At 40.5% G+C, this 19,232-nt stretch overlaps 1 protein-coding gene across 1 annotated transcript in view; it reads left to right on the forward strand.

Moving 5' to 3' along the window:
• LY86 (lymphocyte antigen 86) overlaps positions 1–19,232 on the forward strand; it is a 77,502-nt gene that overhangs the window by 35,841 nt on the left and 22,429 nt on the right. Inside the window, exons 2-3 of the mRNA XM_066376974.1 lie at positions 12,073–12,159; positions 13,554–13,682. Coding sequence (XP_066233071.1) covers positions 12,073–12,159; positions 13,554–13,682 — 216 coding nt within the window. The remainder of the gene's footprint in view (positions 1–12,072; positions 12,160–13,553; positions 13,683–19,232) is intronic.

Genomic DNA, 19,232 nt, shown 5'->3' on the forward strand with positions numbered 1-19,232 from the left:
ATTCCCACCAGCAGTGCAGGAGGGTTCCTTTTCTCCACATCCTCGCCAGCACTTATTCTGTGTTGTTTTGTTGATGAGCGCCATTTTGACTGCTGTGAGGTGATATCTCATTGTGGTTTTAATTTGCATTTCTCTAATCATTAGTGATGTTGAGCATTTTTTCATATGCCTATTGGTCATCTGTATGTCATCTTTGTAGAAGTGTCTATTCATTTCTTTTGCCCACTTTTGGATTGGATTGTCTTCCTGGTGTTGAGTTTTACAAGTTCTTTATAAATTTTGGTTATTAACCCCTTATCAGACATATTGTCAAATATGTTGTCCCACTTTATAGTTTGTCTTTTTATTCTGTTCTTGTTGTCTTTAGCTGTGCAAAAGCTTTTTAGTTTGATATAGTTCGATTTGTTTATCCTGTCTTTTATTTCACTATAGAGATAAATCAGCAAATATATTGCTCCGAGAGATGTCAGAGAGCTTACTGCCTATGTTTTCCTCTAATATGCCTATAGTTTTAAGGTTTACATTTAAGTCTTTTATCCATTTTGAGTTTATTTTTGTGAGTGGTGTAAGCTGGTGATCTAGTTTCATTTTTTTGCAGGTAGCTGTCCAATTTTCCCAACACCATTTCTTAAAGAGGCTGTCTTTACTCCATTGTATTTCCTTACCTCCTTTGTCAAATATCAGTTGTCCATAGAACTGTGGGTTTATTTCTGGGTTCTCTGTTCTGTTCCATTGATCTATATGCCTGTTCTTATGCCAGTACCAGGCTGTTTTGAGTACAATGGCCTTGTAGTATAACTTGATATCAGAAAGTGTTATACCTCCCACTTTATTCTTCTTTTTTAAGATTGCTGAGGCTATTCGTGTCCTCTTTGGTTCCATATAAATTTTTGGAATATGTGTTCTACATCTTTGAAGTATGTCATTGGTATTTTAGTTGGTATTGCATTGAATTTATAGATTGCTTTGGGTAATATAGAAATTTTAATGATGTTTATTGTTCCTAACCATGAGCACGGTATATGCTTCCACTTGTTTGTATCTTCCTTGATTTCTTTTATCAATGCTTTGTAATTTTCCAAGTACAAGTCTTTAGTCTCCTTGGTTAAGTTTACTCCTAAGTACTTTATTTTTTTGGTTGTAATTGTGAAGGGGATTGTTTCCTTAATTTCTCTTTCTGACTGTTCATCGTTGGCGTATAAAAATGCCTGATTTCTGAGTATTGATTTTATATCATGCCACTTTGCTGAATTCATTTATCAGGTCCAGTAGTTTTTTGACTGAGACTTTAGGGTTTTCTATATACAATATCATATCATCTGCAAATAATGATAGTTTTACTTCTTCTTTTCCAACTTGAATGCCTTTTATTTCTTCTTCTTGTCTGATTGCTGTGGCTAGGACTTCTAGGACTATGTTAAATAAGAGTGGTGAAAGGGGGCACCCCTGCCTTGTTCCTGATCTTAAGGGTATTGCTTTTAATTTTTGCCCATTGAGTATGATGTTGGCTGTGGGTTTGTCATAGATGGCCTCTATCATGTTGAGGTATGTTCCCTGTATTCCCACTTTGCTGAGAGTTTTGATCATGAAGGGGTGCTGGATTTTATCAAATGCTTTTTCTGCATCTATTGAAATTATCATATGGTTTTTCTCCTTCTTTTTGTTTATGTGATGAATCACATTGATTGATTTGTGAATACTGTACCAGCCTTGCCTCCCCAGAATAAATCCCACTTGATCATGGTGTATGATTTTTTCCATATATGGTTGGATCCGGTTTGCTAATATTTCGTTGAGAATTTTAGCATCTATATTCATCAGAGATATTGGCCTATAATTTTTTTTCTTTGTGTTGTCTTTGCCTGGTTTTGGAATCAGAATTATGCTCGCCTCATAAAAGGAGCTTGGAAGTCTTTCTTCCTCTTGAATTTTTTGAAATAGTTTGAGAAGGATAGGAGTTAGTTCTTCTTTGAATATTTGGTAGAATTCAGTTGTGAAGCCATCAGGCCCCGGACTTTTCTTTGTTTGGAGTTTTTTTGACAACTGTTTTGATCTCATTTGTTGTAATCGGTCTGTTTAGGTTTTCTGATTCTTCCAGATTGATTTTTGGAAGATTGTATGTTTCAAGGAATTTGTCCGTTTCATCTAGGTTGTCTCGTTTTTTGGCATACAATTCTTCATAGTATTTTCTTACAATATTTTGTATTTCTGTTGTGTCAGTTGTTATTTCTCCTCTCTCATTTCTAATTTTATTTATTTGAGTCCTCTCTCTCTTTTTCTTGGTGCGTCTAGTTAATCAATCTTGTTTACCTTTTCAAAGAACCAGCTCCTAGTTTTATTGGTCCTCTGTATTGTTTCTTTAGCCTCTATGTCATTTATTTCTGCTCTGTCTTTATTATTTCCCTCCTTCTACTACATTTGGGCTTTACTTGCTGTTCTTTTTCTAGTTCTTTTAGATGCAGGGTTAAGTTGTTTATTTGAGCTTTTTCTAGCTTCTTAAAGTGTGCCTGTAGTTCTATGAACTTCTCTCTCAATACTGCTTTTGCTGTGTCCCATAAATTTTGAGTTGTATGCTCATTGTCATTCGTTTCTAGGAATTTTTTTTATTTTTTCTTTGATCTCATTTCTAATCCATTCGTTATTTAACAACCTGCTATTTAGTTTCCATGTGTTTGAGAATTTTTGAGCTTTTCTGTTGTGGTTCATTTCTAGTTTTATGCCGTTGTGATCAGAGAAAGTGCTTGATATGATTTCAATCCTCTTAAATTTGTGGAGAGCACTTTTGTGCCCTAACATGTGGTCTATCCTAGAGAATGTACCATGAGCACTTGAAAAGAATGTATATTTTACTGCTTTAGGGTGAAAGGTTCTGAAGATATCTATTAAATGGAGTTGATCTAGTGTGTCCAATAAGTCTGCTGTTTCTTTGTTAATTTTCTTTCTGAGGATCTATCTAGTGATGTTAGTAGAGTATTGAAATCCCCTACTATTGTAGTATTGCTGTTGATCTCACCCTTTAAATCCACCAAAGTCTGCTTTATATATTTGGGTGCTCCTATATTAGGTGCATAGGTATTTATAATAGTTATATCTTCCTGTTGGATTACTCCCTTTATCATTATGTAGTGGCCTTCTTTATCTCTTACTATATCTTTTGTTTTAAAGTCCAATTTATCTGATATAAGTATTGCTACCCCAGCTTTTTTTTCATTTCCATTTGCATGAAATGTTTTTTTCCATCCTTTTACCTTCAATCTATGTGTATCTTTTGTTCTAAGGTGTGTCTCTTGTAGACAGCACATGTATGGGTCCTGTTTTCTTATCCACGCAGCTACCCTATGTCTTTTGATTGGATCATTTAATCCATTTACATTTAAGGTTTTTATTGATATGTAGTTGTTTATTGCCATTTTCTTCTTTAAAGATGTATTCCTTTTTTGCGATATTCTTTTCCCACTTTGATCTGTTTACAACAGGCTCCTTAACATTTCCTGCAGCATTGGTTTGGTTGTAATGAATTCCTTGAGTTGTTTTTGTCTGGGAAGCTTTTTATTTCTCCTTCGATTTTAAACTATAGCCTTGCTGGATAAAGTAGTCTTGGTTGTAGGTTCTTGTTCTGCATTACTTTGAATATTTCTTGCCATTCCCTTCTGGCCTCAAGTGTTTCTGTTGAGAAGTCGGATGTCATCCTTATGAGGGCTCCTTTGTAGGTGTTAGCTTTTTTTTCTCTTGCAGCTTTTAATATTTTCTCTTTATCGCTTAGCTTTGGTATTTTAATTATGATGTGTCTTGGTGTAGGTTTCTTTGGGTTTCTCTTTAATGGAGTCCTCTGTGCTTCTTGAACTTGTGAGAGTTTCTCCTGCATTAATTTAGGGAAGTTTTCAGCTATGATATGATTGAACAAAGTCTCTATCCCTTGTTCTTTTTCTTCTTCTTCAGGAACCCCTATGATGCAGATGTTATTTCTCTTCATGTTGTCACAGAGCTCTCTAAGAGTTTCCTCAAACTTTTTGAGTCTCTTTTCTTTTTTCTTCTCTGCTTTCATGCCTTCATTGCAGTTGTCCTCCAACTCGCTGATTCTATCCTCAGCTCTATCTATCCTGTGTTTAATTCCTTCCATTATGGTCTTTATTTCTGATATTGTATTTGTCATCTCCGTCTGATTCTTTTTTATACTTGTTATTTCTTTATTTAGGTGTTCATAATGACCATCCATTGTTTTTCTAAGATCCCTAAGCATCCTTACAATCATTATTTTGAACTCTGCATCTGGAAGTTTGATTATTTCCATATCACTCAGTTCATCTCCTGAAGATATCTCTTGTGGTTTCATTTGGATTGCACTTTTTTGTCTTCTCATTGTGTTTGAGTGTTTTATTTGTAGAGTTGGTTGAGTCTAGGCTTGGTGTTGTCTGCCTCCAGTTTTCAGTTGTGTTATTTCTAGGTCTTCTTGGGTTGTTATCAGCTATTATTTGTAATCCCCTTTCGGATTTGGGCAACTTTGAAGTCTTGATTTGTTTGTTTTCTTAACAGGTGATAATCTTGTTTATTGATCTCAGCAGGGGGCTTCCTTGAAAGTGTATCTAGGAATGCGATGGGTGTAACCTGAGACTCTGAAGGCCTCTTCAGCCAACTAATCTCTCTGGGGGCAGGGTGTTTTCTCAGCTTCAGTAGGGGGAGGTGTATCTCAGATCTCCATGGAGACCTGAGTTACTGTCCCTCCTCCCCACTTCTTGTTTTCAGCTGTGTCTTGTTGCGTTGCTTGGAGCTGGAGAGATGTCCAGAGATCTCTGATCCAGAAGCAATTCAGTAGTGTTTTGTGGAAGGTTCAGTCTCTCCCCCAGCTATGGCCACCTCCAGCACAGATGAGTCAGCTTTTTTAGTTCATTTCCTGCATTCCTTAGCCCCTCACAGTCTGTCCCTCTCCCTGTCCTTTCCACTTGGGAGATAAGCTGGTCTTTTCAACACACTCACTCCCTGCTCACCAGGAAAGTGGCTGTGAGCAGTATTTTCTGCTCTTTTCCCTTGGGTGAGATCCCCTCTGGGCTCTCAGCCTCTCCCTCCCCTCCATTCCTGTAAGCAGAGGAGATTCAGGCACTCCCTACCAGGTTTGTTGTGGCTTCTTCTTTGCTCCTTGGTTTTTGAGAGCTGTTCTTGTAGTCCAGAGTTGGTTTTTCATGCTGATTTTTCCTAAATTGATTTGTATTCCAGTTTGGTGGTGAGAGCTGGGCATCTGTGCGTCCGCCTACTCTGCTGCCATCTGTGTAATTGAGGCAATTTCTTATAATAAATCTCTCAGAGAGATAAATAGGTAGGTATATTAGATATATATGTATTCACTATATATATTCTCTAGGTCATACATATATATCATACATATTCAATAGAATAGATATATTGTCTAGAGAACCCTAATATACCCCATTTTATTAAATAACAAGAAGCTACCTGGTGTTATTTTATTAAGCAGACAGAAGCAAACAAGCTTCACTTACATTCTTCTCTCCATAAACTGTCACAGTTGATCTTGCCATTGAATCCTAGCTGTGCACTAATGGTAAGGCTTCTCCATTCTCTACTGACCTTCCCTCCCCTCCTTAAGCTGTGCCTCTTTTGGAAGCATGCTATGAACATGCTTCATTACCTCTAACACCCCTGGGGTCAGCCTATTCCACTCCCAGTGCATGCAGGAAGCAATGCCAGCTCCTAAAGTAATGTACGTTACAGGGAATGAAACATGAGGTGAAGGTACTTTAGGAGAAAAGTCTGCGTCTGGATCTTGGGATGTCATCCATCTAGGTACTGTAAGGGTGAAAGGAGAAAAAGAGAGAGGAAAAGGGAGGGTGTAAGAAAAGAAGTAAAAGGGAGAAGGGAGAAAGAGGGAGAGAGGCTGGATGGAGAGGGAGAGAGAGAAGGAGAAGACAGAGAAGACGGAGAAGAAGAAAGGAGTAAGGCAGGAAGTGGGAGATGGAAACAGAAGAGAGACAAACTTTATGCAGCAGGAAGGACATGGACAAGCTTGGGGAAAGACTGGATATGAACATGGAGAGACCAGTGGAGGTGAGGCTGGAAGAGTGTCAGCTCTTTTTCAGGGTGGCGCTGCTATAAGAGTTTCACCCCCCACCCCTATGGGAGCAGGAAAGCCCATGCTTCGCCCACTTTGCAACAGTTTTTAAAAGCTAAGCAGTAGAACTGTAAGCCATGTATGTACACATGTAAGTGCACACATGCATGTGTACAAGCTCACACACACACACACACACAAGTTTATATGAAATTGCTAAAATGGAATAAATTCTGAGGATTACATCTATGTCAATTTTTTAGTTTTGATATTGTGCTATATTATATGCAAGATGTTACTATGGGGAAAAATGAATAAAAGGTACCTGAAATCTCTCTTTATCTCTTGTAACTTTCTGTGAAAATATGTATAATTATTTCAAAACATGAAGTGAATAAAAACCCTCAAACAGGGCTATCAAATATAAAAGTGGCACTAGCGACATGAGAGCAGCTCCTTCTCTACCCCTCAAACCACCAACCAGCAGCACAGGCTTCAGGAAGCCCAGCAATGCCATGGACTCCAGGACTTTATGAAACCTTGCCTGAGACCACACTGGCCGGGGCCTAGCAGAGTGCACCACTCAGAGCCCATCAGGCTCATGGCCCCACTGTCCTCTGTGGGGAATTGCCCCTCCAGAGGCTGTGCCACTGGGTTTGTTTTCTTCTCCCTGATTCCAGTTGAGACCCCAACACTGGTTAGAAAATTCTAAGGCAAGCCCGTCTTCTCCTGGATGACCACCCAGTTCTATCCTAGCCCAAGGGAGCACAGGCCACCATCAGAGCTTACGGCATGAGAGTGTTTCTGGAGCTGAGGTTTGCTAGAGCCAGCACATGTGCAGCCCCCACTGTTTATCTAAGTCTGGTCTACTCCACAGACAGTTCCAGGGCACATGACTTAGCAAGCAAGGCAGATGCTGAGGGCTTCTTCCCCGGAGCCTCCTCCTCAGTCCCAGCGGGTCTGGCTCTGAGCTCTCTGAAGGAGCCTGCCTTCCAAGCACCCATGTCCCGGGATGGTGCAGGCAGCAGAGCAATCTGGGGGTATGCTGGGCTCCCTCACTGTAGGTACCATTTTCCCGTGGGTGGAAGCTGTACATGTCAACATATAACTTAAACCCTGAGAAAAGATAGTTAAAATGAACAGATTGACTATTTCACCATGAAGTTCTGCTTCTTTCCTCAGTTTGTTTGCCACTCACTATATAATGAAAGGTCTACAGGAAACATTTCTCTCTGCCCTCAAAGCCTAAGAACACCAATTCTCATTAACATTCTAATTCATATGTATTAAACGATCCCATTTATATGTATTAAAAATTACCTGAGGCAAGTGCCCAGGGGAAAGTCTCCCCTTTGCCCCTGCCCATCAGTTCTAATGTGTGCCCTGACCAGCAATCACACTCAGGACATGCATATGCCAGGCCAATCTCTATCCACTGAGCCACCAGCCTGGGCTGAAAAGCAATTTTTTTTTGTATTTTTCTGAAGCTGGAAACGGGGAGAGACGGTCAGACAGACTCCCGCATGCGTCCGACCAGGATCCACCCGGCACGCCCACCAGGGGTGACCCTCTGCCCACCAGGGGGTGATGCTCTTCCCCTCCGGGGCATAGCTCTGCCGTGATCAGAGCCACTCTAGCGCCTGGGGCAGAGGCCAAGGAGCCATCCCCAGCGCCCGGGCCATCTTTGCTCCAATGGAGCCTCAGCTGCGGGAGGGGAAGAGAGAGACAGAGAGGAAGGGGGGGGGGTGGAGAAGCAAATGGGTGCTTCTCCTATGTGCTCTGGCCGGGAATCGAACCCGGGTCCCCCGCACGCCAGGCCAACGCTCTATCACTGAGCCAACTGGCCAGGGCCTGAAAAGCAATTCTTTAAAGCAGTGATTCTCCACCAAAGGTGAGCTTGTCCCCCAGGGTACATTTGCCAATGTGTGGAGACAATTTTGGTTGTCACAGCTAGAGTTGGAGGCAGGAGTGCTGCTGGCATCTAGTGGGTAGAGGCCAACGATGCCTCTTACAATGGACAGGACAGCCTCACAGAAAAATAATCTACAATACATGTAACCCTCCCCCAGTATAATTTAAGACCTTATGCTGGGCCCTGAGGCTGGGGAGCCTGCCCCGGCACCTAGTAGAGGAATGGTAGAGGTGTACAAGAGAATATAAAACAATGCAGAGCATGCTAAGTGCCTGAGTGTGAATGCAAATCAGTTGGGAAGGGTTTGAGTCTGCAAGGATGGATTTGGGGAAGGGGAGAACTGATGTCACTTTCCTTAAGATGATAGTAAACTGCGTATACACTCTCAGATATCAAACTGAAATAACTGCTGGGAAATATCACCCAAACCCTCAGCACTTTCTTAGCAATCTCATTTTCTGTTTTCATAAACACATCAGGAAGCAACTTTCTTTTGTGACTTTGTTCCTTATTAAGATTATCTTTCTAACAATATTTTTCAGTATCAAAGAGATGTTTTATTTCCTTCTTTTGCCTTTACTTTATTCTCTTTACCTTTAAAATATTGATAAACTTGCCTTGGCCAGTGGCTCAGTGAATTGAGTATTGACCCGACGTGTGGACTTCCCAGGTTTGATTCCTGGTCAGTGTACACAGGAGAAGTGACCAAGCATTTGCTTCTATCCCCATCTCTATCTCCCTTTTCTTCCTCTTTCCCTCCCACAGCCAGTGGCTCAATTGATTGAGCGTTGGCCTGAGTGCTGAGAATTGCTCGGTTGTTCTGAGCACATCAGCTTCAGGCACTAAAAATAGCTCAGTACTCAAGCATCGGCTCCAGATGGGAGTTGCCAGGTGGATCCTGGTCAAGGAGAATGCAGGAGTCTGCCTCACTATCTCCTCTTCTCTCACCTAAAATATAGATAGATAGATAGATAGATAGATAGATAAATAGATAGATAGATAGATAATAGATAAATAGATAGACATACAGTATAATTCTGTAGCTGCTAATTGGCTAAGCCTTCTGCATTTAGCTTCTTTTGTCTTTCCTTAGCAGCCTAAATTTATTCACAAACTGAAGATATATTTTCTTCAACATCTGTTAGTTGGACTCTCTTTTTCAATACTAAGTGCCAAATATGTAACAGAAACAGTTGCATTTGTACCCCTACTCCTATTTTTCAAGCTGAAATAAGCTCTGGGACAGCACAAAGATGATTATGAAGAAGTCATATGAGCACAAGAAAAAATAGCTTTTACCCCAGAAAAGTTAGTGACCAGATTAAAGGATGTTTGATCAAACAGTTGTATACTAGATCAGATTTGCAAGGTTGAAACTACCTAGTGATCATCTCCACGGCAGAAACCACAGACAATTACGGATCTTCCGGGTGATAAAATCATCTAGAATGCTATCATTGACAAATGTGAGCTCATGACTAATCTGAAATTGAAACCAGTTATGGAAGAGAACTACCAGATGCCACAGGCCTGTGCCCAAAATATTCCAGGCACGCTCTTGCAAATCAAATAATTAACATACATCTTTGAGGCTCTACTTTGGGAATGCCTCTGCACAATACTAGGCAGCCGTGTGTATGTGTGTGTGTGTGTGTGTGTGTGTGTGTGTGTGTGTGTGTGTGTGTGTTTGTGTGTGTGTGTTTTGTGTTTTTAAGAGACAGAGAGAAGGACAGATAGGGACAGACAGATAGGGAGAGAGAGATGAGAAGCATCAATTCTTCATTGTGACACCTTAGTTGTTCATTGATTGCTTTCTCAAATCCTTTTTTTTTTATTTTTATTTTTTATTCATTTTAGAGAGGAGAGAGAAAGACAGAGAGAGAGAGAGAGAGAGAGAGAGAGAGAGGAGAGAGAGACAGGGGGGAGGAGCTGGAAGCATCAACTCCCATATGTGCCCTGACCAGGCAAGCCCAGGGTTTCAAACCGGCGACCTCAGCATTTCCAGGTCGACGCTTTATCCACTGCACCACCACAGGCCAGGTGATTGCTTTCTCATATGTGCCTTGACAGGGGGGCTTCAGCAGAACGAGTGACCCATTGATCAAGCCAGTGACCTTTGGGCTCAAGCTGGTAAGCCCAAGCTCAAGCCTGCAACCTCGAGGTTTCGAACCTGAGTCCTCTGTTATCCCAGTGGTCAGAGTAGATGGCAAATATTTAAATGTTTGTTTGTTTGTTTGTTTGTTTAAATCTGGTTTCAGTCTTGACTCTGCAAGTTAATACCACCTCGCTGAGTCTATATTTTCCTATATGAAATGGGTAAAATTATATCTTTCTCTTAAGACCATTATTTATTGTTGTAGAAGTCTTAGTCTGGTCATGAAAACAGTACCATGTCAGTTATTTTAACATAGAGAATTTAATATAGGGAAGTGGTTAAGCGGTTGTTAGAGAACTAAAAAGAAAAAAAAAAGTCAGTGAGGAAGCAGCTACCACCCCAAAGGCTGGGCAAGCAGAGGGCAGATGTTGGAGCTATTAGAACCCAGAAACTTGAAAGAGAGCCCTATGGAGCTGAGACACAGACTGCCAGGGCAGGGGTGACACTTCTGGGGTATTGTTGTCACAGGAGTAGGGGGGCCCACAGAACTGAGCAACTGCTGATTCTTGGAAAGTACAAAAGAAAGCTGGACACAGGAACCAACTACCACTGCTAGGGCAATAGGCATCACCAGGTGACACCCTCAGGTACCCGCAAGTATGCAAGAAGGGGCAAGTCCCTCCTCTCACTCAGCCTCAGTCTCCTGCTGGCTCCTCTCAGGCAATGGCAAAGGGGAAATGTGATTGCAGAGAGATCCAGCTTCACAAAGCTGAGTTCAGAAGGCTGAACTTGGAGTCAAAAGACAGTAGCTCAGTCCATGGCCCATTCATCCATTTCTGATGTGCATTTATGGAGTGCTTACTGTGTGTCCAACCAGAAGGCTCTCTTCTAGGTGCTGGGGAGGCTGAAAAATTAAATTAAAAACTCTCATATAAAATGCACAGCTCAGCAACTGGTGCAACATAAACCCCGTTCTCCTCTCTCAGGCCCAGTGGGAAACATAAAGGAAAAATAAATGGAAAACAAACACAGCACAACACCAGCTCCTGCCTTTCAGGAGAGCTGTGTTTAGGTTAAGTGTTGTGGGAGAAGTCAGAGAGTAAAGTACATAGTCATATGTGTTTGTACACTTTAAAAGGTACTTCAGACATAACTGTTTTAAGAATTCAGAGAAGCAAACCAATATCTTGGGGACTATCAGAGAAGCCTTCACGAAGAAGATAGGAATGAGCAACACATTAGTATTTAGACAATGGTCCAAGGGATGAGCCCATTATAAATGGGAGGAAGCACATGCACAACTCAAACACAATGGGAACACCCTGGGTGTTTACACTGCAGAAATGGAGGGTGGATTTGTGACATGGAGGACGGAAGCTGGGGCCAGTAGAACAATTCTTGACTGTCTTCTAAGCATGGATAAGCCATTGGAGCTTCTTGAATAAGTAGAAATTATATGTAAAAAATCTTTTCTTTGTAGTTTTTTATCATATCTGACACTATACCTTACATATAGTAAAATATTTAGGGAGAAAGTATTACATGAAATAGGGTAGAATGGGATGTGATGGAATTTGAAAAGCAGGTCTGAATTTTGTAAATCTGTGTGTATTTTCCGTTTTACTTAGTGTAGTACATACCTTGTGAAATGTTTTGTGCAATGAGCAATTTTGAGTCTAAGTTCAGGAAAGAAAAAAATTCAAGCAATGATAAAAATTTACCAAGTGAAGAAAAATTTAAACCCCCCCACCCCACCCCACAAGACATGGCGCTCACTTCACAGACTGAACGCGGCACTGACCAGCCTTGACTCTGCTGAGACGGGAGGGGCTGTTGAAAGTAGCAGGGACCTATCCAAAAAAAAGTATGGGGCAGTAGGTTCTTTGAATCAGTTTTAGTGATTTATATAGAAAAAAATAACAATATTGGTGTGGATTTTGCAGACGAGTTTGCAGAGTATATAGAGTACTCACACCTCATCTATTGTTTTCTTCTCGGCAGATCCATTACAAGATTTTGGCTTTTCTGTGGACCAGTGTTCTAAACATTTAAAAGAAAATCTCAGCATTAGATTTGGAATCATTCTGAGTAAGTAAAATCTATTGGCGTGAAATAAGATGTTGCACAGCCTCTTCCTGGTTCATACATCCAATTATTTGGATTAACTGTAGTGGCTGGTTTAGCGACTGCTTCCCATCACTCCCTGGAGTTAACTCTATTTCTACCTTCATCTTCAGTTCTCTCTCTCTGGGCAATATCCAGATAGAGTAGAACTTTAATTTAATGCTGTTTCTGCTCAGGAGAGAGTTTTTGTTTAGTTATGTCAGCAACAAACAAGTCTACTACCAGCAACATGGCTTGTCTTTGCATTATTTCATTTCTCAAATAGCTAATGTAAGTTCTTAAACCTTGATGCAGGCAAAGACATGTCATATCTTCTCACTTTATCCCAATCAATGATCTAGAATGCTTTCTGAATGTTTGTATGTATATGGTCATGCCATTATAATTAGTCACTATATTGTTATAGTTATTAGAGTATCTCTTTTCTAAAAGAGTTTTATCAAAACTAGAGCATAAGGATTTGGTAAACTCAGCATTTGGAATCACTCCAGAGAAATGAAGGGAACATTGCCATAGTCCAAGAACTGTCATGCATCTTTGTATTTCCAAAACCTCACACAATATCTGGACTCCACAGCAACAGCAGCTCAATAAATGCTTTGGGCAGAGAAAGAGAGAAATGCAGAATGGAAGGAGGCATAAGAACATAAAAGGAAGGCTTGACCTGTGGTGGCGCAGTGGATAAAGCGTCGACCTGGAAATGCTGAGGTCGCCAGTTCGAAACCCTGGGCTTGCCTGGTCAAGGCACATATGGGAGTTGATGCTTCCAGCTCCTCCCCCTGTCTCTCTCTGTCTCTCTCTGTCTCTCTCTCTCTCTCCCTCTCTCTCCTCTCTAAAATGAATAAATAAAATAAAATAAAAATTAAAAGAACATAAAAGGAAGGAGTGAAAAAAATGATTTGAGAAAGAACTGGAAGCCAACTCTGTAGAGCATCCAGAAGCTTCCTGTGTGACAATGCTACAATATTTGCCTAGCAACAGTGGGGATATGCAGGCTTGACCACACCCTGGCACTATTAGGGAGATGTCTAATGCTATGTGGCTGAAAAGTGGTAGCAGCCAGACCTGCAGCCATCAAGTTAAGGGGCCATGGCATCAGGGCAGGTTAGTGCAGCAGATACACTATGTTGCTCCAAGCAGATAAAGTTTGTGGAAGGGCCTCATCTCCTACCCAGGGCTGACACCCCTGTAGCACTGCTAAATACTGTTTTGCCAAGAAAAGAAGAGAACTGTTACCTATACAGCACAGACTTCTGTAAATAAAAGTTCTTTGGGCTCATACTTTAATAAATTTTTAATGCTTTGGTATACAGCAAAACCCATACTAAGAATAAAGCTGATCTTCTCTTTCACTTTAGGAGAGGATATCAAAGAGCTGTTTCTTGACATAAGCCTCATCAGTGAAGGAGTGTCCATTTTGAGTTATTCCTATCCCATCTGTGAAGAGGATCTACCCAAGTTTTCATTCTGTGGAAGGAGGAAAGGGGGTAAGCTCTCTGTCTAGGTTGCTGTTCACTGAGACCCAGGAATGAGAGCTTGCCGCTGAGGTCAGGACACCTGGCCGGAGTCTGGGCTCTGTCTCTCACCTGTGGACAAGCTTCCCATCACTTGTCAGCACCTAAGTGCTGTGTCATGTGCTATCATGTAAAAATAATCCTAAGCCTCACTCCAAGGTATGAAAATCAAATGAAACGTTCTTATGAGGTGCTTTACAAACAAAACACTGTGTCAGCAGCTGCACTTTCTATATAAAAAGTAAAGGACTGGCAACAGAAAGAACTAGTAATTTCTCCAAATTATTGCCATTTAAAGTGTTTTCAAGTTTCCCCTCAGCGATCTCTTTACTGGCAGGGTCTCATCACTATAGCAATGGATTCTGTAAAAGAAAAGAAAGTGAAGCTTTCTAGGTGTCAGCGTTTTACTGTGGACTTCCTCATTTGAGTCATTGACTGATGGGGCATTAGGTGACTAGGTTCAAAGGACAGAGTATAAAACCCAATATATTATTCCCCTCATTTTCCAATCACTAGCCCCTCAGCCTGCCATACATACCTCAGAAGAGCACAGGGACTCCATCCCAGCCTGTTTCCACCTCTCCTGTTTTTCTTGTCCTCACCCAACATCTTCACCAAGGCCCTGAGATGCCTCTGTTTATTTAACCAAAAGTTGGGTCTGATCTGTGATTGTCCTCCCCTAGAAATTGTTCTTTTCCTCCTTCCCAGGGTCTCCTTCCTATTCTCATTGGCCAAAGCAGAACATACCCCTAACCCCACATGTCAAAGACACTCACTCATCTATTTCTCCATTCAAGGAAGCTAGAGGAAAATCATCCAGCTATGCTTTCTAAACAAAGGTTATAGAGGAAACCGGGATCCCCACCCATACTGAAGATGCAGACAAAGGAAGTATGTCCATGCCAGAGAAGGAAACAAGGACTGTAAGGGAGCAGAGGCTGGATGGAGCCAATGTACTTTGCTGTGTTGTATAGATGACCGACTTCAGCTCAGTCCTTTCTCCTCACCCTCCTCTCTTCTCCCTAAAAGTGTGTAACGTATGTATAACTTGATCATAGCACTTGCCATGTTGGCCTATAATTGTTTATTTCCACTTGTCATCCCCAATAGACTATCAGTTTCTGGATAATGGTTAGTATCATCATATTTTTATTCCTAGGATTTTGAATGTACCGACATATAGGGAGTGCTAAGTACAGCAAACATGCAGAATGAAAGGCTAATGCTACTAAACATTCATACCAGGTGCTGTTCTAAGAGCTCTATATCCAGTCAGTCATTTACCCCTACCCCAACTTTAGGGTTAGCACTATGACTACTTTAACTTTATAGATGCAGAAACTGAGGCACAGAGAGTTTCATCTCAACTTCTACCGAATGAAAAGAAAAAGCAAAGAAGAAACAAGAAAATGGATGAATGTGCTTTTTGGCCAGGAGTTTATTTTAAAATCAGCATTTAAAAACTCTTTCTAATCACTACTCTGACTTTGTTTCAGTTTGGGACATTTTGTTCTTCTTAGCTAACCTGCCATAGAATGGTTAGTCATCTTTCTTCTCTGAATTTACTGGAAATATTTCTGATTGACCAGGCACCTTCGTGCATTTCCTTAACATGGTGAGCTGTTCATTAGCTGGTCTCTGTGTAACCTTTTCTACCTGCCCTCAGCCATTCCTGTCCCAAACTCCTCACCCCACAATCAATTGCTTTTTCCTTCTTTCTTTCCTTCTTTCCTTCTCTCCTTCCTCACTCCCTTCCTCCTTCCTTCAACACTAAGTCCCAACTCTGTGCCAAGCACTTTGGGGAACCAGAGATGAACCAAGAATGATTTCTGTTTTTAAGGACAGAGGCGATCAGAGAGCCACTAAACAACTGTCCCAAGTTGCTGTGTGTGCTGTCTGCATTAAATAGATAATAATCAAAAAAACAAGGAAACTTGAGAGGTAGCATTCATCCACAATAGGTTCAACCTGTTGGAATATGGAAAGTTTGGGGAATTTAATTAGAATTATTTTCTTGTTTGCCTTAAAGTTATTTGAAAGTCTGTTACAGGGACTCAAAGCCTCTTACACTGATAATTAGATAATAACCCCAGGAAAGACTGACAACTTCATAGGCTGCCACCTATAGCCAGTATCTACAGTCCTATCTCCTGTGTTTGCTTTTATCTTCTGAATTTTTCATCCAAATAAGTATTTTTGAACCCAAATGTGGAAACAGGTATGCTTGGGAGTACTACCAGCTTAGTAGGAAAGAATCCATACTCGGCTGTTCTTTTGTTCCTACTTCCTTCTATTCCCCAGATGAACAGTCCCTATATTAGGAAGATGGTATGACTTCCTAACTGGTTTCCCTACTTCCTTACTGCTGCTGGGGGTAGTCTTCTCAAATACAGTTCCTATCCTGTTACCCCCTTCCCAAAAGACTCCAAGGGTTCCTATCTCTATAGAACAAAGTTTAAGTTCTTTAGTGACCACAGTTCATCATAGATTTGACTCTAACCAGCTTCTGCAGCCCCATCTTGGCCCACCATGCCTTTAGCAACAGCTTCATCAAATCATTTGCCACTTTCTGACCACACCCTGTGTTTTCACACATGATGCTATTATGACGTTTCTCTCAGCCTCTAATGCCTGTTCCCATCTGTCTTCCATCCAGACCTCATGTAAGTATCACCTCTGCTCAGAAACCTTCTCCAACCCTCAGCCAGCAAACTGCTCCCTCTGAATGTCCTTGGAGTATCACACTTCCACATACCTCAGCCATACTGTATTTTGTATTCTACAGTTAGAGTGTGTGTGTGGGGGGGGGGGGGGGGGAGAATTCTTGAAAGCAGATACTTCAAATCTAGAACTCCTTGAAGGCAGGACTATTTCTTGCTCTTCTCTGTTTCTGCAAAATCTGCAGACAAAGAAATACTGGCACAGAGTAGCAATGCAATAAATACTAGTTTTATTGAATTTGCATGTAACAGATTGAATACAAATATACCACCTCCAAAGTGACTCTCTAATGATGCTTATGCATGCCACAAAGACACAGGCACATCAAAATCCCAGCTAACAGTAAATTATCTGGATCCTCCAGGTTTATTCTTCTGTGAATGTTAATAGAAGAGATCTTGTCCCCCCAATTTAAGGTGTTCAATTCAGTTTAGCAGCTCAAAAATGCTTGATATTTCCCTTATTCAAATGTTGGGCAGCCTTTCGGGTATTTTATTAGCTTTATTGCCATGGAGCTGATAGCTGCATGGGCAGGCTGAGAAGCCAGAACTTGGGAAATTGCCAGGAAATGTCATAGAGTATAAAACGATCAGAAAAGTGACATACAAATGCTGCCAGAACAAATAATTCTGTAAACTATTAACCCAGAGAAACAAAAGCCTTAAATTCAGAGGCTTCCAGGGTTATTACATTTTTTAACCCACCCACCAACCTACTATAGGAATGATGCTGTTAAAAAGAAGTGATGAATTCTAACACCAGGATTAACAGAAAAACAACACCAAGGAGCACTGAAATCAATCCAAACCCAAGCACAAGTTGCTGTTGACATATTAAGCAGGAAGCAGGTCCCTCTGGGGTTTGCAGGTCTTTCATAGCAGAGCAATAAGGAAAATTGACGTTCACTGTGCACAGTTGTGGCTGAATTGTTTGATATTTCCACAGCATTACAATGCAAGCCTCTGCAAACTGCACCCCCACCGACTGTTACCTTAGCCAGATAACTCTATAAAGTGGGTCATGTTTAGTGAGATTGCATGGATAAAATGTTCTCTTTTCCTCTGCATCATCCCCAGCTAACTCTAAGGCGAGAACATTGGATTTGAAGACCACCTTATATTCTTTTGGCATTATCAGTCATGGTGTAATTGGTAATTTGAGGGAAAGAGGTTATATGTCCAATCATAAGGGACTAAGTAGAATATTGTTCTGCCAAACAAAGGTCCAATATACTATGCATTTAAATGACATTGTAGGAGATTAATAAATTACACGAAAACAAACTCATAAGAATACTAGTCAGTGACAAAGAAGTTTGCTATAAAAGAACAATCACTACTGCATTCTGTTTTTATTTAAATGTGTGTAGTGTATACACCAAAAAAAAGACCTCCTCTTAAATATATACACTTTAATGCTCAGAGTGATTATCATTAAATGTTCAAATTTCAGATCTTTATTTTTGTCTTTCTTAAAATCTCTTTTGCTTTTATGATAAATTTACATGATTACTCCTTTAAATATTAGTTGATAGTTATAGAAAAGACTGCAAGGATGACTTCTCTTTCTCTGTAAATAAGAGTTCTGAAAAAATCATAACCTACCTAATATTTAATAATATTTGGAATTTAACAGAAAGTTCTGGATCAAAGACTTACACAGACTGTCAAGGGACCATCTACTGCCCATTCTGTACCCTTTCTCTGGGAGACCCCTGCCCCTGGACCCAGGTTCATTGAGAAGGAATCAAAGTGGGCCACTGTTTTACCTCCTACTCCATTCATGCTAGTTTAGTTTTCTCTTTTCTCTGCTGTTCATATAGGTGAACTTGCTTTACTTAATTTTTTTGTGCTTTTAAACTGGCTCCATCAGCTCCACATCAACTTTTAACATTACATTGAGATTAAATTGGATGTCCTTATCGACCACACCTAATTACTAACCCTAAGGAAGGAAGCTAGCGTAAACTTATTTCAATACTCAAGTTAGATGGGTTATGCTGATAGATCCTCAGGATGGTTAGTTAGCTCTGGCCTTATCCACAATCACTAGCTGTGCCCTTTCTCCATGTGAGCTCGATCTTGGTTACACATTAGTTAGTCCCACACTGTTGTCTGGTTATACCCTAGTTAACTACATCTGGTATACATTGCAATGTACTGTGAATGTAAAACATGGACTCAATTTCAAAGACTTAATATGAAAAAAAGCGAAATGGCTCAAATTGTTATATTGGTTATAAGTTGAAATTATAATATTGGGGTTCTATTGAGTTAAATATATTGTTAATATACTTATCAATAATAAAAATATTATTAACATATTGTTAAAATATATTTTACCCATTTAAATGTGCCTACTAAAAGAACATAAAATTATACATGCCACCATCATTGTGTTTCTACTAGACAATGAGGCATTACAATCTTCCTTTAAAATTTTCAAGATCACAGCACTGCACACCTCAGACAAATTAAATCAGAATCTCTGAGGTAAGACCCAAGCCAGTTGATTTCAATGTTCAGCCAAGGTTGAGGAGCACCTTAGACCCAGGCATTGCACAATAACAGCCAGCATTATCACAGCACTTAATATGTGCCCGGGACCTTTCTGGGTACATTGCGTGTAATAACTACTTTACTGTTTGCATCAACCTTATGACATATATAAATAATTGTTATTAGCTTCATGTTAACAGATGAAAAAATTGAGACCCAGAGAGGTTAAGTACCTTACCCTAAGTCACAAAGCCAGCAGGCAGTGGAGCTGGATTTTCTCCAAGAAGTTGGGCTCTAGAGACTT

The sequence above is a fragment of the Saccopteryx leptura genome, chromosome 3 (assembly GCF_036850995.1).
Source record: "Saccopteryx leptura isolate mSacLep1 chromosome 3, mSacLep1_pri_phased_curated, whole genome shotgun sequence".
Classification (NCBI taxonomy): domain Eukaryota; kingdom Metazoa; phylum Chordata; class Mammalia; order Chiroptera; family Emballonuridae; genus Saccopteryx; species Saccopteryx leptura.